Below are 24553 nucleotides of genomic sequence, written 5' to 3'. Positions count from 1 at the left end.
AAACTGCAATTAATCGGACTAGTATACCAAATGCCAAATGGTTCTAAAAGAAAAAAAGATCCAATAGCTGAATTAGTCCTAATGAAATACCTTCCGTTAACCCTCCTAGCTCCGCCATGTGGGCTCAGAATTTGTTGAATATTCAGAAGTTCATTATGTACGTTTTTTAGCAGGTAAATGAAGGAACGCAAATACTTATATAACTTCTTTTCACTTTATGTTGTCATGTTATCAACATTCTGCCATATTTAACCAATTATTCGTGCCGCATCCACCTGTTTTAGAGTTCAGATATTCTATTTGAGGTGTCCACAGGAAAATTTGCAAAATGACAATTTCCTTGTATCTGTGTACTGATTCCCTTCAAATGCATAAGAGAAGTAGTAACAGTTCATGACCCTCAAATGTTGAAAGTCACAAGAGAGAGCCTTGATGATGTTCATATTCATTGCCCTACCGACAGTTGGATCTAAAACCTCTGATTGATTATTTCTTGCTTGAAACGTAAATGCCAGATATTATGGCCACTCCTGCAACTGCAACTCCAAGGGTTGTCACAATCTTCGCAACAGAAATGAGAGGTTTGGGTGACGGTATTGATAGTAGTTCCTTAACCTGTGGCAGCAAATAAGTACACAATAGCCTCTCAATAATTTTATGGGTAAGAAGCTCAAATTGAGTCTTACACTATGTGAATACGAAAAATCAATCAAGCTCTGTTTTCATATATTTTGCGATGCACAACAGAGGATATCCAAGTCTTACTGAAACTGTCAACAAGAAGAAATGTCTATTACCTCAATAGGTTGCTTCCAGTTCTTCTTGATTCCTGGAAGGTGACCCTTGCCAACAACTGCGACTACAGAGCTGTGTTCACAGGCAACTTTTATTAACATTGATGACATAAACCTGCAAAGAGAGAGTGGAAGATTCTTCATATTTGTTAGGTGGTACAAGTAAATTACTTTCAAGATTATCAAATGTCAAAGCCAACATGTTGGTTCAAAACACTCGCACTACATTTTTTTTTTCCAAGACAGGAAGAATGATGTTACTACTAGTCTGCTTGATTAGACAAATGAAACAATTTGTTCCAAGCACTAACATAGGACTTTCAAATCATTGGTAATTACAATACTATAGGTGAATTAGTCAAAGACTGATGACATTTAAGCTAAAGCATTTAGGCAAGATATTACTTTTTTCTTTAGTCCAACCAAACAATCACAAACTAGTACATCAATGGCTTTTTTCTTGGCACTACCCCCTTTATTTTTCTGTTGGGTGGTGGGTGTTAATGTCTGTTACCGCCATAAGATATTGAAATTCATTTCAGTCTAAGGGAGTACTATAGTAAAACTGGCTTTATTTCTGGGAAAACTAGAAGCAAACAAGGGAAGTGATAAGCAATAATGCTCTGGGGAGACTAGAAGTGAACAAAGGAAGTGACAAGCAATAAAACACGGAGATTCCTTGAGAAAACATTCATTAACCCTTCACCTAAAGGAGCACAACAGTGAGATAGAGTAACACTCTCGTGCTCTAGACCTCACAGACATATGAGTCCCTTGCTCATATTATTTGAGATTATATGAGTACATGAAAAAGACATTGTCCAACAGCCTATAATCAAACGTTATGTCAACCCACACTAAGAAAGAATACCTAAAGACATAGAAGTAACTAATCAGAGCATTCTCAATGTTTTGATTTGGATTGACTTGGTCATACAAAAGCCATCTAATTCTAAAATCTTTACAAATGCCAGACCTGATAGTATGTTCCTTATTCTAGACTCAAAGCCAACAAACAACTATAATCACCTTAAATACACCAAACAAAACCATAGAACAAGCAGGCAGCAAAACAAACTGGTATCATACCAACAGACCTCGCATGGGGCGAGGAGGAGGTTTCTGTTGTGTGTGTGTGTGTGTGTGTTTGGGGGAGGGGATAGTATGCAAGTGAGAGGACTAACTGATCTCGCTCATGAACTAGGGTATCCATAAGAGTAGGGAACTGCTTGCTCATTTCTTGAATCACAAGAGTCAACATGTCAACATCATCCATATCCTTCAACTGCCCACCAAAAATAGTTTGGCATAAGTAACATACGATATTCTTCTTCATAAATGAAATTACTTTATGCAGAGTGGGACAATCCTATAGAATCTTATGCAACAAACCTACCATTTTGACGAGATCTTCAGGCTTTGGTAAAAATACTGCTTGGAACAATAGAGAGTACACCAATTTTGTCTTGTGCCAAAGTGGCATTTTTGCCCATGTTCTTCGTAATGTCACCTGTTCATAATACAAGATACAACAATTCATTATACTGAAAAACAAATGAAAAACCAAAGATACCAAGCAAAGCAGCAGTGAATATGCAACTGTTTTTTCTTTTCTTTTCTTCATGTGCAACATGGACCAAAACTACATTAATCATTTGAAGATCAAATGTAAACCTGGAGATGTTACTACAATTGTTGAAATGGACCCCGGAAGTTTCAAGAGTTTCGACACTGATTATTACAGTATGGTTAGCAAAAGAAGAGGGTTATTCGCGTCTGATGCAGCTCTTCTTACAGATACTCAAACAAAACATTATGTGTTATCTCAATTAAATCAACATGGATCAACTTTCTTCATGGATTTTGGCGAATCAATGGTGAAAATGGGACAAATTGGAGTCCTTACTGGGAATGCAGGGGAAATTCGAAAACATTGTGCCTTCAGAAACTAAGAAAAAACCTTGATTTGGTCTTTTTTTTTTGTTGCAAGATTTTAGTCATTTTCGTATTGTTTATGTTCAATTGAATAATCTTTTTCCAGTTCTGATTGTATAGTGTAACTTGTAAATTTTTATTTGATTCCTAAGCATGTAACAAATAAAAAATATTGTTTGGCTTTCACTAGCACACATTCTGATTTTGTTTTTCTTATTTTTAGTGCATCAGACTGTCTTTTTCTTTGAATTTCAAGAACAGTTGAAAAGAGCGCACAACTAGCATGAGGTAAATTCATAAATAACCAATTTTTAGCCATCTTTGTGATCATTCTATTGATTAGCTGGATAGCTCGATTTTGTAAAAAGTATCTATAAATAAACTCGTCAAGGTCAGGGGATCTCGATCTATACTACTTGAATAAAGTACAAAATAACAATTTTAACCATGCATGCTAATACAATTGAAGCAACATTTTTATTAGTCACATGCTCAACAAACTAATTACAATAAAGGTACATTTACCACCACAAGATACATTCTTCGTGAATTGATTAGAACAAAAAAGAAAAAGAAAACGAAAATGACTAAAATCTTTTTGATAGAGAAATAACTTCACAAAAATTATTCCTCTTAGTTTATAAAAGCACATTTTTTTCTAATTTCGCCCGATTTCTCAGTAAGGACTCCAATTTTTCCCATATTCACCATTGACACCCCAAAATCCTCAAAAAAAGTTGATCCACTAGAACTTAATTGTGCCAAAACATAAGCTTTTGTTTGTTTATCTGTGAGAAGTGTTGCATCAGATACAAAAAGGCCTCTTCTTTTGCTAACCAAAGTGTAATAATCAGTGTCAAATGTTTTGAAACTTCCAGGGTCCATTTCAACTGTGGTGGTCACATCATTGGGCTTACATTTTGTCTTCAATTGGGCTATATATTTTTTGTCCATGTTTGGGTCCATATCACCTTTACCAGTAAAATTGTACATACGACTACCAAACGAAAAACAATGTGATACTCCAAGCGTGTGTCCACCTATATATATGAAATAAGTTAGGACCAAAAAATAAGTAAAGGATATAGGGTTAGTAGAATGTTCGATCCCACAGTTATAAGTAAATTTTAGTTCAGATCTTTGTGATACGTGACTAAGCATGTATAACCTTGCATTTATTGAAAGTGTGGTGTAACGGTACAAATTTAACATAGGAAACTACCTTATTAAACATACATTCATATTATATATATATATATATATATATAAAAATTCTATTTATACTTTTAAATAATTATGTATCTTACCTCTAATTAAGAGTTTTTTATCATATATTGAGGAAAATACACTTATATACATGTATTTTTGCTACCAGATATACTAAATTAATAGAGAGAGAGGCGAGTGAGATAGTCATGTATCCCAGATACATTCAAATCACACTAGATACATGTATGTATATGTAACTGGTGTGATTCACATATATTTGGGATGCCATATAGATAGGAGAGTGGCGAGTGAGATGAGAGGGAGGTGAGAGAGATTTGTTATGTATTCCAGATACATGTGAATCCACTAGGATAAAGTGTATTTATATATAATAAGTTACACCTAATTTTGACCTCATTTATCATGTATATATGTATCTTAACACACCAAAACTTAGTAAGATTAGTAATATTGCAAACTAAAGTATATCTAAATAAGTAATTAGCTCCGAAACTAATATGATTTTCGTAAGTTTCCCTTTATCATAATACAAAGGTAGGTAGTCAAATGAAATTATAATTTTTACCTGATAAAACAACAAGGTCTTTTACACTTAGGCCCAATGAACCAAATCTTGTTTTTAGAGTAGTGAAATTATCAAAAGGAGTTGGTAAATTTGTTGTGGCTTCTGAGAGAATTGAAACTCTCCCATCTCTTCTTCCCAATGGTACTTGCCATGTTGGTCCATTAATCTGCAAAAAAACAAACAAACATAATTAACATGTTCAAAGAAAAACTAATTGTGTAGAAACTTTATTTGATAACTCTTTAATTTAAATTTTTCACACGACAAGTATAAATTCACGAAATTAAAGGGCATTTTTACATTCTACATATCGTTCATTTAACACCACAAGATTTAATAGTCTTTTATATTTTCTTAAACGTCATGTCAAGTTAAAATCAGATAACTAAATTAAAACGAAGAAAATAATTATTTACCAATGAAACAGCATCACGAGCTACTAAGGCTAAAATATCAGCACAAGACACAACGCCAGGGCACTGTTTTTCTAAAGCAGATTTAGCAGCATCAATCACTTGGAATCCTCTTAGACTTAGGTTTGCAATTGCATCTTTCTCAGCTTGATTACTTTTAGTAGAATTTAGTAACACTGAGCCATCACATCCCTACAACATCAAAATAGAAATTAATTTAAGAAAAATAACTCACTGTTTTATACATATATATCATATCACCCTTACGCTCGTAGAAAATATAGAGAACTTTTAATAATGATAAGGAATATATAGCTGACTCCAACGTGACCGGAATAATGTGGTTACTGTTGTCTTTGATCACTTCTACTCCTTTGTAGATGGTACTTGGTAGTATAGTAAATGACAAATATTGAGTAACATGTTATAATTATATGACATTATTACAATGTATTAAATTCAAAACCATATAGTATAGTAAATAAAATAATTTTGCTTACCCTAACAAAACAATCATGAAAATGCATTCTCAACAAAGGAGCAGCCAAAGTAGGAGCAATAGAAACATAGTCAACAACAGCCTTTTTCACAATTTTTTCAACATTTGGACATGTTTTCTTGTAGAACCCTACTTCAATGCCTTGTGAATTAACAAATCCCAATACAATTGCAAAATAAATTATGAAAATAGAAAGAAATTTTAGTGTTGCCATTTTTTAAAAAAATTGGCAAAAAGATGAAGAAATTAATTAAGCTTTTCTTAATTTGCTTGTTTGAAGTGATGATTAATTAGGGGCACAAATGTATGCTATTTAAATAGGAAGGATATTTGGTGACATATCACTTCTTTGATTATGTAAGCTGGTATTAATTTTAAGGGTGTGTTTGGTACAAAGGAAAATGTTTATCTAGAAAATAAGTGAGTTTCTTAATTATTTTTTAGTGTTTTGTATGTGAACAAGAATATTATCTCCAAAATATATATATGTAACCTAGTGTATATAATACTATGGGGTGGGGAGTAGGGGTAATCAAGGGTGACGAAAGGTGGGATATATAGTCGCACTACAATAAAAAAGGATTTTGCAGTAATTATATAATTGTCGTTATATTATAGCTAGAAGTAACATAATATGAGTATTTATAATCAACACTCTATATACATATCGTTAAAAGCCTTAGCGACTCTGGATGCAATTGTATTAACTCAATTGCTGCTAAATACTTTTGCAGTTAATAATTATTACCACTAAAAGGATAATTTATTGCCACTAAATGTCTCTTTTACTGTAGTGCGATCAAGATATGAGGATTGGGATCATGGGTTTTGTTCGAATGGATGAAGTCCATTCTCTCTTACTAGTCTTGGTATTACACTATCGCGGAGGGAAAAAAATTTCATCTTGAATGGGAGAGAGACAATGAACTCGGAACATCACTTATGGATTTGTTGAAATTTCATTTTCCTCATTTTTAAGAAACTTATTTTTCTAAACAGAAAATATCTTAACTAATCAAACATGGAAAATTATAAAATATTTTTTAATTCATCCCAAGCACGCCCTAAATTGAAATTGAGTTTACTATTTGGCAGTTAGCACTTCCCATGCAAAGCAATTTTTAATGTAATTGTTTTTAATATATATATATATATATATGCAAAATAGACTGCCAAACAACCCTCAATAAAAAACATAAAAGGACTAAGCTTTCTATGAAATAGATGTGGCTATTTTTTAAATCAATTTGATGCTGATAAGAGCCATAATTAAAATTTTAATTTAAGAATTTTGAATCATGGTTTGTTTTGCTTACTGAGTTTATAGGTAATTGTACATGTTAAATAAATTTTAACACAGAATAAATTAAAAGTTTAAGTCAAAATTACTTAATTTTGTTGAACTTATTATAACTATTATTATTGCTCCGCCCCTAACTACTAAAAGTTAATTTAGAACTAGCTACGACCTAGCTAATTCGTTGCTAATTAAAATTTTCATTGCCAACATGACTTTTTTGATCAAGCATCACTAATTTGTTGTCAAATAAGATTAGCAAATGATTTTGTTGTTTAGTTATAAAATTTGTTTGTCCCTAATATTTATTTTTAGTAATGTATGCTAATGTTGTGACGTTGATCTGTTTTGGTCATTCTTGAAATGAAAAAGATTAACCAAGTTAATAAATTGACAGGTTATTGACTTAACCACATGCTACTTAAGCTAAGATGAGCTAGATCAAGATGGACTAAACATATAGATCATAACTCAATAAATTCGATTTTTATAAGCTTAAATTTTTTAATTAATTTCTAATAATTTTTTTAAATTACTTTATAAAACATGTTTTTTTTATTATGACTAAAAAATAACATATCAAACATAAAAAGATATATTTAAAAATATTTTGATAAAAGAATTTCATTAACTGAATTAGACGGATAAAATGAATTGAGTTAATAAATGATGCTGACATCATGTTTCTATAGATTAATTTTATCACTTTTATATATGTGTGTCGGCACTAGAAAAATAAAATTCTTTTTTCAAGCCCTTTTCTTTGGAATAGTGAAAAAAATATATATTATTTTGGTGAATTTGGTAGTAATATTTATAAATTAAAAAGAGTCCATTTTCTAATAAGAAAGAAATATGTATCATGCATGTTTTATAAACTTAATCATTTAATTGATGTTCAGCCAATCGAATTTTAAGTTTTGTAGAGTTGACCTTCTTCTCATTAGGAATCTGATTATTTTTTTTAATTAAGAATCGGAAATCGTTTCTTTACCTTTAAAGTTAAGGTTACGGTCTATGTATATTCTATTCTGCTTAAATTCGAAGATAATGTTATGATTTGTATCTATTTTATTCATTTTAAACTCCACTTATGAGATTACACTGAAATTTTATATATATTGATTGACTCACAAAACCAACTTGCTGTTGGACTCTGCTTATCACTATTAATTAATTCACACATGGAAAAACAAATTAAACAGGTTGAGTACTTTAATATGAGAATACTAGGAGTCGTTTGGTAGAGTGTATTAGGAGAAATAATGCATGCATTAGTTTTGTATGTTAGTAATATTTGATTTGGTATACTTTTTTCCGCTATGCATAACTAATACAAACATTAGTTATATACTCTATTGTATATTAAGGTGTGTATTACTAATATCATGGATTTCTAGGTATTAGCTATGCAAGAAAAATAATGCATGCATTAGTATGGTTAAAGACTCAATTACCCCTCAAAATCTTTTTTACATGTTTTCCACCATAATTGTGAAGGATATTTTTGTAAATAATTTTTTTATGCAATGCATGCAATTTTAATACACCAAAACAAACAATGCATAAGAAATAATCTATGTATAATTAATGCAAACATAACTAATACAAACATTAATAAATAATAATACACTCTATTTAGTATTATTTTTTATACACTTTACCAAACGACTCCAGACTTCATTTGTTTGTGGTTGCAATAAATTTTTCTGATCTCATTAGGATTGATAAGGTAAGATCTAACTCCCCTTGTTTGTAATTATTCACATTGAAGATTTTATTTTATTAATAATGACCATTAGACAGAGACGTTTTGTCTAATGATAAAAATTTGTCCTAAAAAAACGCAATCACAAAATACTTTAATTATTAAGAATTTGAGTACAATTTTGTTTGTTTTTAAATTTTTCTCATTGAATTATTTTTGTGATTCGAGAAATGTTAGTAGCATATTTTCGAATGTAGGATGATCCAGGTCTCCTTGCGATGCCGAGTAGGTTTTGAGAAAAACAATATAACTAGACTTGGATTCGTTTTGGGCTCAACTGTGAGTAACTAAACCTTTGGGCCTGACTTCTACATGAAGTCCAGTCTATTTAGATGTTTTTCAATTTAGCCATTTGGGAAGAATTTAGCAAATAGCCAATTTGAATTGTTAATTAGTAATGGACGTTCGATTTTGGCTTGATGTTTAACTATTCGATTTTAATTTTTCGGAATGAGACCCATTCTTCCACAACAATTGTTGATACAAAATTAGAAAGCTTCCGTGAAATTCGATTGCCATGATAAATTTTATTTTCTCGCGATTGTATCATATCTCTTGTAAGGTCAGAATCAGGATTTTCATTAAACGAATTCAAAATATATATTAAAAAAATGTACAATGATGTTAAAGAAACACAACATCTATTTATATAAAATTTAATCTATATCTAGTATAATTTTCATTCTTGTCTTCTAATATCTTTAATTACCAGAGATGTGCACCTTTGATCCCTTTGTTTATAAATATTCAAAAGAAAATCAAATTTATTAACTATTTAGCTATTTCGTTACTCCTATTTTATGTTAAAATTATATTGTCATTCACTATCTAAATTCTGAGGGTAATTTACTTTTAAAAATAATCTAAATATAATATATTTTCTATATAGAGGGACTAATATTCATTTTAATTGATTGGACGCTAAATATGAAGATAATAATTCAGAAGATCACCCCACTATTGCTAATTGTATAACAAACTCATTTTGTTTTTGGTAACAAGGTCACTAATTTTGGCTATATCTCTTCAAAAGTCACTATTAATATTTGGCTAACAAAATATGGCATGATATTATATTTAGTCAAAATATACTTTTTCTTTTTCATTTTTCAACCCACATGGCAATAAAACCCGACCCAACCCGACCCAAGCCATACCCCAAATTAACCCTATTGATCACATAATGAATTAGGTCTCAGTAGAATTTTCGCTTTTTTCTCATATCTCAGGCCACAATCGAATTTATAAAGAAAAAAAAGTAGTTCCTCTAGTTTATTATAATTACAAGGACAAATCCAACCTTTTCCCAAAAGAAATATTTTTGTAAAATACTCAATAAATTTTTACCTTAGTTTTTTCCTAATAATTTTGAGTGGTAATTAATTGATAGAGAAACTTCTTGACAATACCTACTACAAAAAGTTGTATTGGTGAAAAACAACTTCCCAACTACCCCCCTTATTGGACCACATGACAACTACCATTCTTGTTAATTTGGCCTTTTCCTTCAATCCCCCAGTCTTGTTTTTTTTAATTAGTATCAAAAATCATGGCCACGAGGGTTATTTGTCCTTTAGATTCTTTTGTCAATCTCCAAGGAGTTGTTTGGTACGAAGATGAGACAAATAGACTAAACGATCGGTTAGGGGTTGTTTGGTAGATGGGCGCTCTTCAAGGCTTACTTGGTATCGGGAATGGACTAGATAAAGGTATTTCATGAGAATAGTTATCCTACTATATATATATAAAATTTATTTCATCGTTATAATGTAATGATCGAGATAATAAATAATCATTAGACTAACTAATACTCATTCCGTTCATATTTATTATGTCGTCCTTACTAAAAATAGGTGTTCTTTAATACTTGTCATTTTACAAAATCAATATATAAATAACATTATTCTTTCTATTTTACCCTTGAGAGTTATTAGTATCTTGAAAATATGAATTTGACCAACATAGGAAAACTAAATGATTAATTCACGTTCACTGTTCAATTTAATAATTAATCAAAATAAATTAATTTATGTTTACTTATCGTAAACTTGACTTCAATAGATCACCACATACATACGGGTACAGTGGTAAACTTACCTAGTTTCTTAAGGGAAGTGAAATCTAAAATGATGATATATAAATACAAACGGAGGGAATATCCCTTAAGAAGTGTTGGATGAAATCATATTGCATCTTATCCAATATTATTACTCCCTCTGTCCCAATTTATATGACTTACTTTCCTTTTTAGTCAGTCCCAAAAAGAATGACACATTTCTATTTTAAATAACAATTTAGCTATAAAATGTCTATTTTACCCTTAATGAAATGATTTACAGCCACACAAATTCCTATCATTTATTTTGGACCACAAGTTTTAAAAGTCTTCCTTCCTTTCTTAAATTTCGTGTCGAGTCAAAGTATCTCATATAAAATGGGACAGAGGGAGTATCTTTTATCCCTCGTACCAAACTAACTATGCTATCTTCTTCTAGTGTACAATTTTCCTCTATATATAGTTTGGTTCTAGCTATTCTTCTTTAGCTCTTCATCGCTACTGTTTTTAAATATTTGCCAAATTATTTCCATCTCTAATGGCTGATTTGGATAGTTCAAGCACATCAAATAATGCCTTCATAGACTCCCCTTGTAAGTTCGTAATTTTTCAAATATGTAAATTTTTACTGTTCTATTATGTCACTCATGTATTTAGATAAATTTGTGGTATTACTTCATATTTGATAATAATATAGTTTTAGATACAATCTCATTGTAATATATTCTTTTATAAGATAAAATTAAAATTTATCAAGAAAGACTCAAAGTATTAATATTCACTAGGGGCGTAGCAAGGTAGGAACCTCATCCGGCAAAAAATAAAATACACTATTTATATATGATTGAAATTATTTTTTGTGTATTTATAATAGAGGCTGAATCTCCCTCGACTTTACATTTGTTTGTTTCATTATATTTTAAATTCTCTTAATAAAATTCCTAACTCCGCTACTAAATATCCGGAAGGAATAATCTCATGTTATTGTTTCCAATGATGTGTTTAATTAGCATTTGAGGCCAAAAAGGAAGAGAGCTCGAAGCTTGAATTTTCCCAAGATGAGGAAATCCTTATTACTAAAATGTTCAACTTGGTTGGTGAGAGGTAATTCATCAGTGTATAATCTTTTTATATTATTTAAATTCCTATATCTTAATTGTCTGTACATTTTTCTTGTCTAGCTAGCTGTTATTTTGAAAAAAATAATTAACATTTTCTATATTTAGATTATGCATACTCTATTTGTCTGTCTTTTTTTTCCATTCGGTGAACTCGAACTTGAGATATCTGATTAAAGATGAAAAATACTAATCACTCCATCACAATCCTTGTTGGTACTCTATCCATCTTGTTTTAACTGTGTTTTAATTTTTTTACCTTCTCATTAATATAAATAGGAAATATAAGGTATAATTTATTAAGTTACTCTTATTTAATAAAGATAGAATGATTTTTCCTCTTAAATATTGTTTTTATTTCTTTAATATGAAGAATATAATGGAAAATGATTGTCAATTTTAATTTTGAATTTCTAAAGTGATAGTTATTCTGATCATTGGGACAATTTTCTTGAACTAAAGTAACAATTAAGAGTAAGTATTACTTCGATAAGTTCTTTAACTAAAGGTCTTGAGTTTGAGTACCCCTGGTTAAAGAGTCGCTTTTGTTAGGAAGCGCTTTATTCCCCGGGACTTTCTGACACATATCCAAATTTAGTTGGGCTCCAATGTGAGTACCAGCCACCAAGTGGGGAAAAAAAAGTTGTTCGATAAGTTACATCGATTTGATTTAAACAGTGTGATGATTAAATATTACTTTCACAATTTTATTTTACTTGTCCACTCTCTCCTTTGTGTCTCATAAGAAATCATAAATAAGAAAAATAGTTTTACTAATTAACCTTTTTAAAATCCTTTTAATACATTCTATTTAAGTGTCATTTTTAATCAATAAATACTGTCATTTGATTAGGTGGTCATTAATTGCTGGAAGAATTCCAGGGAGAACTGCAGAAGAAATTGAGAAGTATTGGAACTCAAGAAATTCCACCAGCCAATAAATATTTTCTTCTTTCTATATATAGAGCTACAAAAGCAGAAAATATTTATTATCACTTCCTTCCTTATTGTTTATTTGAGATGGTTTTGTAGAACAATATGAAAAAAAAGAAGAAGTGAACATTGGATTGGAATAAATATATTGTGATTTAGAGCGGATATATTCCTCGTTAAAAATATTAGTGTATATATACCTTCGTCGGGTAACAAATGTTGCATATATACTCTCCACGTCTAACAAATGATGCATATCTATCTTTGTTATTTATTGGGAAAAGGGTCTGAAAAATACTCTAACTTTGGCCGAAATTGTTGTTACGATACCAAATTTTATGGAGGACCTTTAATTTTACCCCCTGAACTATTTAATAATATATTTTAAAGGTATATATGTGCCCACGTGGACATGTTACTATTTATAATGATGAAATATTTATGATGTCCACGTGGGCACATATATACCTTTAAAATAAACTATTAAATAGTGCATGAGGGTAAAAGGTCCTTTCCAAAGTTCTTTACAGCAATTTCGATCAAAATTCGAATATATTTCAAACATTTTTCCCTTATTTATTTAACGGACTGAATTAAACAAAAATAATCCTAAAATAGGGTTTATATATAATTTCAACCAACTCGACATAGAAATATTGAAAATATAATATTTTGCTATCATTTTTCGTTTTAATGATATTTAGTGTTAGGTATACCTAATAGAATTTGTCACTTGGTGCCTTGCATCAACTAACAAAAAAAAAATAGTAATACTTTTTCAACATATATATGACAAAGTATAATCAAAATGGGAGGGGGAAAACAAGAAAATTAAGTACTTAAACAAACTTGTTTTCATAGAATCAAACAATGATATACAATTACATGAATAGGAAAATTAAAATTCAAAACCAAGCAAAGATCGAAATCAAAATTGCAATCATAAATTAACTAAATTTGTCAAATAAACACATTTTCAATAATTTGAATATGTCTTTAAAACAACCCCTCATGTGCGTGTCAGACTATATCCTCTCAATAGGGTGAGTAGAGAAAGACGATATAAGATAATGAAGATATAAGGAGACAAAAGAGCCCATAATCAGAAGACGAAAGGTTGTTGCTCCCGGAACCACCACCTCCTCCACCACCACCCTTGCTACGCCGCTGCCCATCACGGTATCGGAGAGGAGGAACACGGCCATGAGTACAATAAGAACTATAGCCATTTTAGATGTAATAGCCATCTTCTCAATTCTCAAAACTATGCAAAACAATATATAGGTCGTGCAATATTTAGATATATATAGTTGTAAATAAGTCAACGCAATACTATTTTGAATATAATTAACCTATGGACGGTGGATGTGTTGTATTATCGGTCTTAATTTATGTATATCTTCATTAAAAGTGATATAAAATTTAAGAAAGAAGGGATTTTTTTAAAAAAATTATAGTCTAAAATAATCTTTCGACATTTGTGTGATCATAAATTATTTCATTGTATAAAATAATTTTATTTAATTATAAATAAATTATATTTTATCTGGAGTGAACTAAAAAAAACAGGAGAAAAAGAAAGAGTAGTAAATAGTATCTTAATATTCTATGATATCTTCAAAAAGGTTTATTTGTTTATGATATTCATAAAATCAAATGCACGACGTGTGTTATAATACATAAATTTTTATTATTTAATTGTGAATAAATTAGTTACTTTTTTATTTTGTTTTAAAAGTTTTGATATTATTTACAAAAGATTAGGGCGGCCCTCATTGACTTAGATATACAGGCTATATTAATGTAAGCCCAAAATAGTTCAAATTGGTAGAAATAGTATCCATCAGTCATTTTTCGGCAAATAATTATGGAAAAATTACCTAAGTACACTCATAATCTCTAAAATTTTCTATCATTAAAAAAAATCAAAAATCCCCTCTCGAAGTTAAAAGTCAAAACTTAAAAGGTTTTTTTTGGGGGGATCAACATGTTAAAAGTTCAAGAGGCTATCCTTTATAATTATGGCTATTTGTGAAATTTTTTCCCAAATTTGTTTGGTTTCAAGATTGATCAAGAAAATAATTAAGGCCCAGCCACTAAAATTCCCTCTTTTTTTATTTGTTTATTTGGAAAATAAATGTGATAACTATTTTTCTTAAATTAATACATTTAAGTTCTTTCAAATTTACATAATTTTCAGTCTCCAACTCAACCCATCAGATTAAGTTCCCAAACAAGTCATAGTCCGATCCACTAAAACTTTAGTCTATTCTACTTTAAAACGAGTTGATTTTGTCACCCCTATTTCCAAGCCAGTGGCCAGAATGTAGAACAAAGAAAATGTGTTTATTTTATGAAAAAAATAGGAACTCTAGAATTATTTTAACATTTAAATTATGGAATGCAAGTAGCATAATATATTTTAGCTTTGAATAATTCTGGTGATTTTCAAATTATTCTGGGCAATATTTTGGGCCCTCTAAATGTTCAAGGATATCATTTTGTGTCTCCTTTTGGACTTTAATTTTATTTACGAGATTACAAGTTAAAACCACATATTTTTTTAGTAGCAACTAGCAACATATGATAAATATACACTATTATATTGTGCGTAATACTCCCTCTGTCTCAAAATAAGTGTTACTAGTTAGCAAAATGTCATCTTCAAGACAAAAATCAGTATGTTTTTTCAACTATACCCTTATATTAAAGAATTGCTGTTTTTTAATGTTTCTCAATTTTAAAGAAATATCTAATAAATAATATTGATCTTTCAGTTTTTTTTTTTAATGAGCATAAAATTAAGTTAACATGATATTTACTGTATCTTAATAAATGCATATAAGAGCCCGTATAGCTCAGTGGTAGAGCGTCAGTCTTGTAAACTGAAGGTCTGTAGTTCGATCCTGCATGTGGGCATTATAGTTTTTTTTGTATTGCTAAAGGGCGATCTACCTATCGGATCGAGTGTTTTTTATTTCATGCATTAAAAAAAAAAATCGTGCTGCTAGAGGGCGATCGACCTATCGGATTGAATGTTTTTTTTTCCATGGTAAAAGAACATATTAAGCAAACCTTTTTATTTGATTGAAATGGAAAACATGATTAGAATTTTACAAAGTTCAAGAGGTGTTGAGGAGAAAGTAAGCAACTCAAAAAGTCTTTTTTTTTTTTTTTAATTTAAGGAGTCTAGTTGGTTGAAAATTACAATAAATAATAAATATAAAGTCATAAAATTTAAATTCTAAATTCATCTTTAAAAGGTACGAATCACGCAAAAAAAAAATATAAGAAGATAAACTGTTATACCCGAACAAGATAATATGGGAGCTCAATATCCTGTGAAACAAAAATTTGATGGGCTTGACTGTGAATTTGTAATAACATGATAAAAAATGGACATTGATTCTAAACATTACCTCAACAATTGAATTACTCAAATATATTAGGATATATACTAAACAAGAAATCAGAATTAATTAGTGATGAATATATCTCTAATCCGTCGTTAAATTACCATAAATTACAGTATATAACGATACTACCAAAAAAAAAAATAGCTATGAACTTTATCAGTAATTCAGAGACAAATTACCATAGCTAACCTATCTTTACGATAATGATGGATTAATAATTCATTTTTATATACAGTTAGCGGTGAATATTTCTATTTTGCTATAAAATTTATCTGTCGTTGATTCGAAGTAGCGGGGGACAACTACTATCATCCACCCTCGGATTAATGTGGAACTAATACTAACAAAAAGAAACAATATCTAGACTAGTGTAGTTGAAAATCATAGATACCTAGGAGAATATTCTTGCCTTGCAATATAAGAAATTTTATTTTTATTTAATAATTAAAACAAATCATCACATGATTGTGAAGGACCACGGAGTATTAAATCTAAAGTAGCATAGTTCATGGTCATTTTTTTTCTAGATTGTCCAATTGTATTGATATATTAACACAATTTTATTGAGCAATCTTAGGGATACAATTATGCTTGTCATGGAGTTCGCATATTTGAAATCGAAACAAACAAGATTCTTTCACAATTACAATAAATCAATTTAACTAAAGAAATTTATGTGAAATACCTTTACGCTTGAACAAGTATAATAGTGACAATGAAAAATTGTGTACGATGTATCCAATTTTTTAAAAACTAATTAGAATCCAAGAGTATATGCATAGACTAGGTAATTAATCAAATAAATGAATACATTTTCTTTTCTTGATTACACACATATAATTGTATTTGAATGTTGAACACAATGAAATACATATACATTTGAATACTTGGTATTTTTTCATGGATTGTCCAATTGGAAATACTAGTGCATTTGGATACATAAATACATTACATAGATTTGAATGTACACGTATACAACACATTTATTTTTTTATAAAGTGAAATACATATACATTTGGATAATCATATTGTAGTATAGTTCATTGTCATTTTTTTCTAGATTGTCAAACTGTATTGATATATCAACACAATTGTATTGAGCAATTTTAGAGATACATTTATTCTTGTCATGGAGGCGTATTTGAAATCGAAACAAACAAGATTAATTCACAATTACAGTAAATCAATTTAACTAAAGAAATTTATGTGAAATATCTTTACGCTTGAACAAGAACAATAGCGACAATGAAAATTTGTGTACGATGTATCCTATTTTTTTTAAAAAAAAACTAATTGAAATCCAAGAATATAGGCATTGACTATGTAATCATTATAGTTGTTAATGTAATAGTGGAAAGTTTAAAATTTTAGGACATAATTAAAGGGATTCAGTTATAGTATCATAAATTACCTTATTTAATGCACTATAATTCTAATTGTATAACTGTATAATTAAAAAAATAATACACAGATACAGCTAGATATTCATATAAAATGTAGTCATTTTTAGTAAATAACATACTTATAGCTATTGAACTTCAATAACACTATAAATATAGTTATTTATGTAAGTTGCTCTTTTAAATATGTTTGGTATGATAAATTTGCTTAAACATATTCATCATATTTATTAATCCAATTATTAATAGAATTACTAGCCGGAGTCAGATGATTGACTAATTTTGATTTGATGCGAAGTTTAAAAAGTTATTATAGGTGACAAATAGAATAAATCTTAAAGGAAAGTTGAATCCCTAAGTGTATGTCTAGCATATGCTAGACTTTGCTTAAACATATTAATCACAATTATTCCAATAATTAGACATCAAATTAAAAGACACGAGATTCTACAAGATTTTATGCTCCTTCTTAAGTCTAATTATTCTAAAGTTTGTTTGAATTTTTATTTTTTTTTATTAAAAGATACGAAAACAATGAGATTATTCAAATCACAAAGTGATCATCTTTATTAACTTTATTTTATACCAAAAAAGATTCTAATGAATTTTCGTATATGTTTGAACAAGAATTAGTTAAAAAATTTTAAAAAGTAATACAATATTTAAAGTTAAATTGAAAATTAAAAGTTAAAATTGTCTTTGGATATGAAAACACAAGTCAAAGACCTTTTAATATTTCTTAAGATTGTTCACGGGTATACATAGAGAAAATAGGGAAAAGTTGCTTATGAAAAAAGATAATTAATTAATCAATTTGCTTTAAATTAAGCTAGCTATTATTGTTAATTTGGCTTTAAACTAGCTATAATTGGCTAAATAAATACAGTGAATGGGTACATGAAAAATGACAAGTTGAACATGTTTATAAATCGGTACTTATTGTTTCATTTGCGTGTCATTAGCGGTTACCACAAATTTGTTAATATTATTTCCAATCTATAATTACATTTTTCTCATGAAAAATTATCACTCACCAATCAAATACTAAGAAAATACTTTTCAGAAAAATATTTAATTCTATAGAGATATTTAGAAAGTAATGTTTTTCATGAAACTTTTATTGTAAAAGACACCTCAGTAAAATCATGTTACACGCGCTTTTGAACTCAATAATGATGTAGCAGAACCGACAAACTACTAGCTAAGCTGACAAGCTTTTGAAAATGTGGTTGCATGACACTTTAGGCGATTCCCATATCTGAATTGGAAAGGAAAGTGAGAAGATCTATAAAGCATAATTCAAGTTCATTACATGATACCCATGCTTTTGAGCTCGATAATGATGTAGCCCAAGCTAGGGTCTAATCTGCTAGACTTATCGATAGGGGTGTACAAAATCGAACCGAAAATTGAACCAAACCGCAAATCGAGTCAATCCGGAAAAAAAAACTCGACTAGTGGTTTGGTATTGAAAAAAAAAAATCCAACTATATTTGGGTTGGTTTGATTTTAACTAAAAAAAACCAACCCGAGACCAAACCAAACCCGACATTATATATATAATTTTAAAATTTTATTTTATACATAAAAATATTTACTTTGATATAATTTTAAAATATTTCTTATTCTTTTTCTTCATAGTTTTTATCTTTTAATATATTATTTCAAGTTTGAAACTTAGAATTATGAATGGTCCAATAAAGATTATAGTCCACAGATGTTGGTAATTATAATAAAGCTTAAATCAAAATCAAATTAATACTAATGCAAAAAGGAAATCAATTCAACACTAAGAATGATAATATTATTGAATATTTGTTCTTTAGTTTTAAATTGGTTTAGACAATTAAAATACATAATCTAATTTTAATTTATTTTATTATTTCGTCATGTAACTAATGCTTATTAAACTTATTTTAGCATGATTTAGTACTTTTAAATTATGATCATTGTCATTATGACTTGTTAATTTGCAATATTTGTTTTACACATTTCATTATTATTATTTTTGTTAGATATTTTAGTGTCATTAATCATATCATATATATTGTGTTATTTTTTTAAGAAACACCATAGATATATAGTTGTATTTTGGTAGGACTAAAGAAATATTTGAAGTACAAGTAAATTATAAGTTTGTATGAATACTTTACCGGAAAAATCCGAGGTTGAAAAATCCAAGTTTTATTGATTTGGTTTGGTTTATAAATTTAAAAATCCGACACAAATCATTTGGTTTGATATTTGAAAAAATCCGAACCAACCCGGCTATGTACATCCCTACTTATTGAGCTAAAGTGGTGACAAGTGTCATGTACTTGAGTCATGATAAATATGATATCAGTATAATGATAAGACAAACCTCACTGAGGACACTGATTCATAAGATCGAAGTGGTGTATGTGACACCTTGATGGAGGACTGACTGGCGAGAGTAGGTCAAGCAGAATTGAAAAGATTTCTAAGCTAACACTTCTTAAAATGAGGTGTACATGACATTTTAGATGAATTTCATATTATATATATATATATATATATAGATGAAAGTGGATAGTTTTATAAGTTATGAATTCAAATTTAGAATATGAGTTGTACATACTCTTTCAGGCTTGATGATATAATAGCCTTAGAGAGGTAATATTATATCAAAGAAAATAATACGTGTTATGAACTTAGACAGATCGAAAGCAAGTCTTAGAGTGACTTTATCATTAATTTGTCAAATTTTACCTACTAATACTAAGCCGACATGTTATCAACAGCCCATGTTCCAATTTCTTGGTTGTTAACAATTTGATTGACTAATTAATTGTGATTTTCCCACCAACTTAAAGCTGATAATTACTTCATGGGATAAACATCTTCTTAATGACTTTAATTTGATGCCACTAATTTTCTATCAACTTTATAATTTGAGAAAATTCAAATAATAGGTGTGATCCCACAACTATCAAGTTTTGTCTATCTTTAATCTCTGTCATGCACTAGTGCTATAGATTATCTCTAACTTTCATAATTTACATAAATAATCGTCCATCAAATAATATTTAATAAACATAAAATTTATATTTAATTTGTCTAACGATTGTCATTACTTGTCTTTCCAATAATGATACTTGAAACTGACTTGGAACCTGCCATTAGGAGGCCTATCCAAGAAGATTAAATGGAATATTAATTAACAACCTTAATTATTATGTGGTTAGTCTTGGATTTTCTATGTTCATACTACATAGTCACTTAACGTTACACCACAATTAGATAGTTTTGAATAATTTATTTTTTCTCCAAACTCATTGGCTAAGTTAATTAATTATTAAGTTTAGTCATTATCATTAGTGACTTTGACAAAAAAAAGTTAACCAACATATTTTTTATTGTCTTTAATGAATAAAGGGTAAATATGAAACAAAGCAGATAATATATGTATATATGTCATAAGGATGTGTTGTGACAAATATTGTACGCAATAAAATTGAACTGACAAACTTCTAAGTTGGCAATTACTCATCCACAACCCGTACATGCATCTTAAGCAATTTTCATAGGAAAAGGTGAGACATCTGAGGTGCTATATAAGTGAGGGTATAGTATGATATAGATCAAAAAGACAAATATATGAGATTCGTTGAGTCAAACAAACGATACGTAATATGAAATTATGTCAATGATAGCATAAAGTGTTAAACTTCAAACAAATACGGCATGCATAGTATATTGTGGTTTGGACTCGATAATGACATAAATCAAGAAACAAATCTAAGTTGGTTCATTGAATCAAATGAACCTGATAATTCATAGCCTGCATATAGATATTCAAACTTGTAACATTTGTTGTTGACTCTATTATTTTATGAAATTTTAATATTATTATTCGATACACTTAATTTCTTTTTTCACAAAAATAAGACTTTTTTCCAAACAACGGGAGTATTTGATAGTTGTTCTCTGTGTGCCTTTCATGGCTTACAAATTTGGATCGTAACACTTAAATTGATAATATATTTTTTTAAAATACATGCAGATTTGCAAATGATTTTGTTTGGTATTTTGGAGGAATATATTTGACAATATATTATCTTCAGATTAGTTGAACTATTATAGTCCATTTGTTGTTAATTGTGTCATCATTATAGTCATCAATTCATCATACGAACTATTTCTAAATCATACAATAAAAACAATTATCAATGTGATTTCATAAATAAGGTAAATATACACGAATTTAATTCTATCTTTATGGAATAAAAATATTATTTCAAATAGACTCTTGGAATCGGATATTATATCTGACTCATTTTTCAATATAGAAGTCACCTGTCCTCACTTGCTAAATGTGTATGCACATGGAGGGGACTTAAATTAATTAATTATACATAATCAGTTTTCTAAATATAATTTAAACTTGAAAATGACATTAAGCATTTCTTTTTTTATTCTGGAAAAATGATCAAATTATCTTTTACTATTAATTGAAATTGAGCAACTTTGCCTTGTGTTAAACGTTTTGTCTAATAATAATCTCAATGTTAGGAAAAGTCTCATTTTTTGTCTGCCTTTAATATCAAATAAAGTTACAATCTGAGGGTAATTTTTAACTAAATTTGTACCTCTTTATTCAAATTTGGACAAGTTGAATCCACTTATTTTATATATTGGAGTTCTATTAATTTCAAGCTTAAATACAAGACGATTTATCAATAGAAAGAATATAAATTGATGAAAAATATAATAAAGGGGAAAATTAAGCAATACAAGTTAGTACATTAATGATGAATTTAGACCTTTTCCCTTTATTTATATCAACACTCCTAATTTGCAGGTAAATATACTCCTCCGATCCATTTTAATTGTCATATTTACTAAAATCACTAGTCCAAAATAGTTGTTATTTCATAAATCATATAATTTATGATAGTTACCACATGTACATTTACTTAATAAATACGTAGAGAGATAAATGTGCTGGACAAAAAAAAGAATAGTACTAAATTGAGATTGAAAAAAGAAGAAGATTAATTTGGTCAAATTACACATTTAGTTAATATTTTCTTAATGAAAGTGTAGAAAAAAACTTTGACAAATAAATTGAACCAGAGTAATTAACTACTTTTACAAACTTATTGGAAAGTATGAGAAAAATAATTTTTGCCAAGCGAAAACTAAAGTATTTTGCCGAAAACTAAAGTATATCGCCATATTTTGCATAAATTCGAATTGGCTAGAGCTCCAAAGCAGATATCGAACATTGAATAAAAAAAATTCAATAATTTCATTACTTTCCTTCTATTTTTCCGTTTCCAGAGAAGTTTTTACAAGGATATATAATGATGAAACATCAAGTTGTGGAGATCACTTTTCATTTTCTATGTTGCACGTGTCAAATTCTCCAAAAAGATACTAGTTTGGAAAAATTTGATACACATAATCTCTTGACATCTTTAAAGAGTCCAAACAATATAGATGAAATGGGACTTCACTATATAATTACATAATGATCTTTTATATTTATATACTTAAAAAATAAAAGCAAGACTTTTATTTACATGGAGAGAAATAAAGAGAGGAAAAATCAACCATGGTAGTTGACTAACATAGATAAAGGCACAAGACAAAGTCCTTTCTTCTTCAAATCTGTATAGCCTCTTTCCACTTTGTGCACTTCTTGAAATTGTCTTGAGCTACCATCATTTCCCTACAATATCATCAATAACCAAAAAATATGAAAATATTAAAAAAAAAAAAAAACATATATTATTATGTGGGTACCTATAGTATTCATCACTCGATTCATTTTTTATCCATTTTAAATAGAATGTCAGAAGAAAATTGACATATCTAGTTTAATCTAATCAAGGATGCCGCAATCTATTTTTCAACAAGCACTAAATCCATCAATAAACTATGATTATTGACTACTTTAATTATGTTGGTTTTCTACCTCATGAAAGATAGTAACTTTAGTAGTGAGGTGTGATCAGGGGCGGGTTAGATACTTTATCAGCTTATATCTTATTCATTTTTAACTTGCCCAAATTCAATCCGACCTGATTTGTAGGATATATTACCATAAAATTTCCAGTGCTATTTTTTGTTCTTCTGTAATTGATCTCCATCTTGCTTACCTATTGATAATCACACAAGATATCAATACAATTAGATGTTGAATACATAAAAATATAATTAGTGTATTAAGCAATTATAAGTGTGTTCAATCTAACCATAGCCTACTTTCAACCTCTATAACTAAAAATTGGTAATAATTATCACGGAGATTCAAATTACACGAGTAAAATCTCACCTCCTGTGGAATTTAAAACTCGATGACAATTGCTATTTTTCAGATACACAAGATCAAAAAGTGGCTAGTACACGCTCATGACTACCACATATATATGGTATCAATTGCATGTATCATATCAAACATGAGGTCCGATTTTAAATCTCACCATCATAAAAAAGAAAATAATATTTTCACATGTTTACCCCCATAAAAACAAATCAGCCTCATAACATGCTGAAAAACATAAATATGTGCTTTTTTTAATACTGTTTTAATATTCAGATGAGATGATCACTCAGTTCAATTATCGTGAAAAAACAAAAAATAAATAAATAAGTACCTTAGGACTATTGACAGGTGAGCTAGCAGTGTCTTCCAAATCAGGATCATTGATTTTCTTGTTTCTTGGTAATTTCTTCAAATTCAACTTCTTGGGAGAGTATTCATCATTCATAACTAATTTATTGTAATTTATATTACAATAATTATTGTTATTCCATGGAGCAATATTAGAAGCAGCATCAGATAATAAAGAATAATTATTAGGGCTAAAATTATCATCATCATCATCACCATAATTTTCCCTTTGATTATTCATTAATGAAAAATCCTCCAAATAAGTTGTCCATCCACTTTCTTCTTGTTGTTCATCTTCATTTGTTGATGATGATTTATTTTCACTTTGGTTCATTATTCTTGATTTTTGAGTTCTTGGAAATTGGAATATGTGTTTTGTGAGATTGAGTTGATATTATATTGTTTGAGGGGATATATCATATAGTATATATATTGAGGAAAATAGGAAGGAAAAGAAAAAGGGGCACATGGAATCTTGGTGTGGGGACA

At 29.0% G+C, this 24553-nt stretch overlaps 4 protein-coding genes and 1 non-coding gene across 6 annotated transcripts; 2 read left to right on the top strand and 3 right to left on the bottom strand.

The window, feature by feature from the left end:
• Positions 1-320: 320 nt before the first annotated feature.
• Positions 321-2345, bottom strand: LOC125820876 (uncharacterized). The gene is made up of 4 exons (XM_049500299.1): positions 2191-2345; positions 1979-2079; positions 798-909; positions 321-615 (listed from the first exon to the last, which is right to left on the bottom strand). Exons 1-4 carry the CDS (start codon positions 2332-2334, stop codon positions 487-489), a joined length of 486 nt encoding a protein of 161 aa, XP_049356256.1. The 5' UTR covers positions 2335-2345; the 3' UTR covers positions 321-486.
• An 875-nt stretch (positions 2346-3220) lies between these two features.
• On the bottom strand, positions 3221-5707 carry LOC125820885 (peroxidase 27-like). The gene is made up of 4 exons (XM_049500309.1): positions 5438-5707; positions 4941-5129; positions 4525-4690; positions 3221-3769 (listed from the first exon to the last, which is right to left on the bottom strand). Exons 1-4 carry the CDS (start codon positions 5648-5650, stop codon positions 3363-3365), a joined length of 975 nt encoding a protein of 324 aa, XP_049356266.1. The 5' UTR covers positions 5651-5707; the 3' UTR covers positions 3221-3362.
• A 5289-nt stretch (positions 5708-10996) lies between these two features.
• LOC125820897 (MYB-like transcription factor ETC1) lies at positions 10997-12773 on the top strand. Its single transcript, XM_049500322.1, has 3 exons — positions 10997-11150; positions 11568-11661; positions 12529-12773. Exons 1-3 carry the CDS (start codon positions 11096-11098, stop codon positions 12614-12616), a joined length of 237 nt encoding a protein of 78 aa, XP_049356279.1. The 5' UTR covers positions 10997-11095; the 3' UTR covers positions 12617-12773.
• A 2682-nt stretch (positions 12774-15455) lies between these two features.
• On the top strand, positions 15456-15527 carry TRNAT-UGU (transfer RNA threonine (anticodon UGU)). The gene has a single exon. It is a non-coding gene; the product is annotated as a tRNA-Thr (tRNA).
• A 7410-nt stretch (positions 15528-22937) lies between these two features.
• Positions 22938-24404, bottom strand: LOC125820890 (vascular-related unknown protein 1-like). Of its 2 annotated transcripts, XM_049500315.1 has the most exons (3): positions 24048-24404; positions 23493-23549; positions 22938-23119 (listed from the first exon to the last, which is right to left on the bottom strand). In XM_049500315.1, exons 1-3 carry the CDS (start codon positions 24396-24398, stop codon positions 22997-22999), a joined length of 531 nt encoding a protein of 176 aa, XP_049356272.1. In that variant the 5' UTR covers positions 24399-24404; the 3' UTR covers positions 22938-22996. The 2 variants fall into 2 exon arrangements, with proteins under 2 accessions (XP_049356272.1, XP_049356273.1); XM_049500316.1 differs by lacking the exon at positions 23493-23549.
• Positions 24405-24553: the final 149 nt, after the last annotated feature.

The sequence above is a fragment of the Solanum verrucosum genome, unplaced genomic scaffold, assembly GCF_900185275.1.
Source record: "Solanum verrucosum unplaced genomic scaffold, falcon-dt-bn FXZP01000289.1, whole genome shotgun sequence".
Taxonomy (NCBI): Eukaryota; Viridiplantae; Streptophyta; class Magnoliopsida; order Solanales; family Solanaceae; genus Solanum; species Solanum verrucosum.
Note: the sequence above shows the minus strand (reverse complement) of the source record. Positions and strands in the feature narration are given on the sequence as shown.

Bases quoted from the DNA above. Each gene is read 5' to 3' on its own strand.
- LOC125820876 (XM_049500299.1), bottom strand. From the start codon at position 2,334: ATGAATTGTTGTATCTTGTATTATGAACAGGTGACATTACGAAGAACA. The intron at 910-1,978 runs GTTAGTCCTCTC...CTCTCTTTGCAG, and splicing joins CTAGTTCATGAGCGAGATCA to GTTTATGTCATCAATGTTAA. The intron at 616-797 runs GTAATAGACATT...TTGCTGCCACAG, and splicing joins ACTGGAAGCAACCTATTGAG to GTTAAGGAACTACTATCAAT.
- LOC125820885 (XM_049500309.1), bottom strand. From the start codon at position 5,650: ATGGCAACACTAAAATTTCTTTCTATTTTCATAATTTATTTTGCAATT. The intron at 4,691-4,940 runs GTAAATAATTAT...GTTTTTTTGCAG, and splicing joins CTCGTGATGCTGTTTCATTG to ATTAATGGACCAACATGGCA. The intron at 3,770-4,524 runs GTAAAAATTATA...TCATATATATAG, and splicing joins AGACCTTGTTGTTTTATCAG to GTGGACACACGCTTGGAGTA.
- LOC125820897 (XM_049500322.1), top strand. From the start codon at position 11,096: ATGGCTGATTTGGATAGTTCAAGCACATCAAATAATGCCTTCATAGAC. The intron at 11,151-11,567 runs GTAAGTTCGTAA...GTGTTTAATTAG, and splicing joins TGCCTTCATAGACTCCCCTT to CATTTGAGGCCAAAAAGGAA. The intron at 11,662-12,528 runs GTAATTCATCAG...TCATTTGATTAG, and splicing joins TTCAACTTGGTTGGTGAGAG to GTGGTCATTAATTGCTGGAA.
- LOC125820890 (XM_049500315.1), bottom strand. From the start codon at position 24,398: ATGAACCAAAGTGAAAATAAATCATCATCAACAAATGAAGATGAACAA. The intron at 23,550-24,047 runs GTACTTATTTAT...GATTATCAATAG, and splicing joins CACCTGTCAATAGTCCTAAG to GTAAGCAAGATGGAGATCAA. The intron at 23,120-23,492 runs GTAATATATCCT...ATGATATTGTAG, and splicing joins ATAGCACTGGAAATTTTATG to GGAAATGATGGTAGCTCAAG.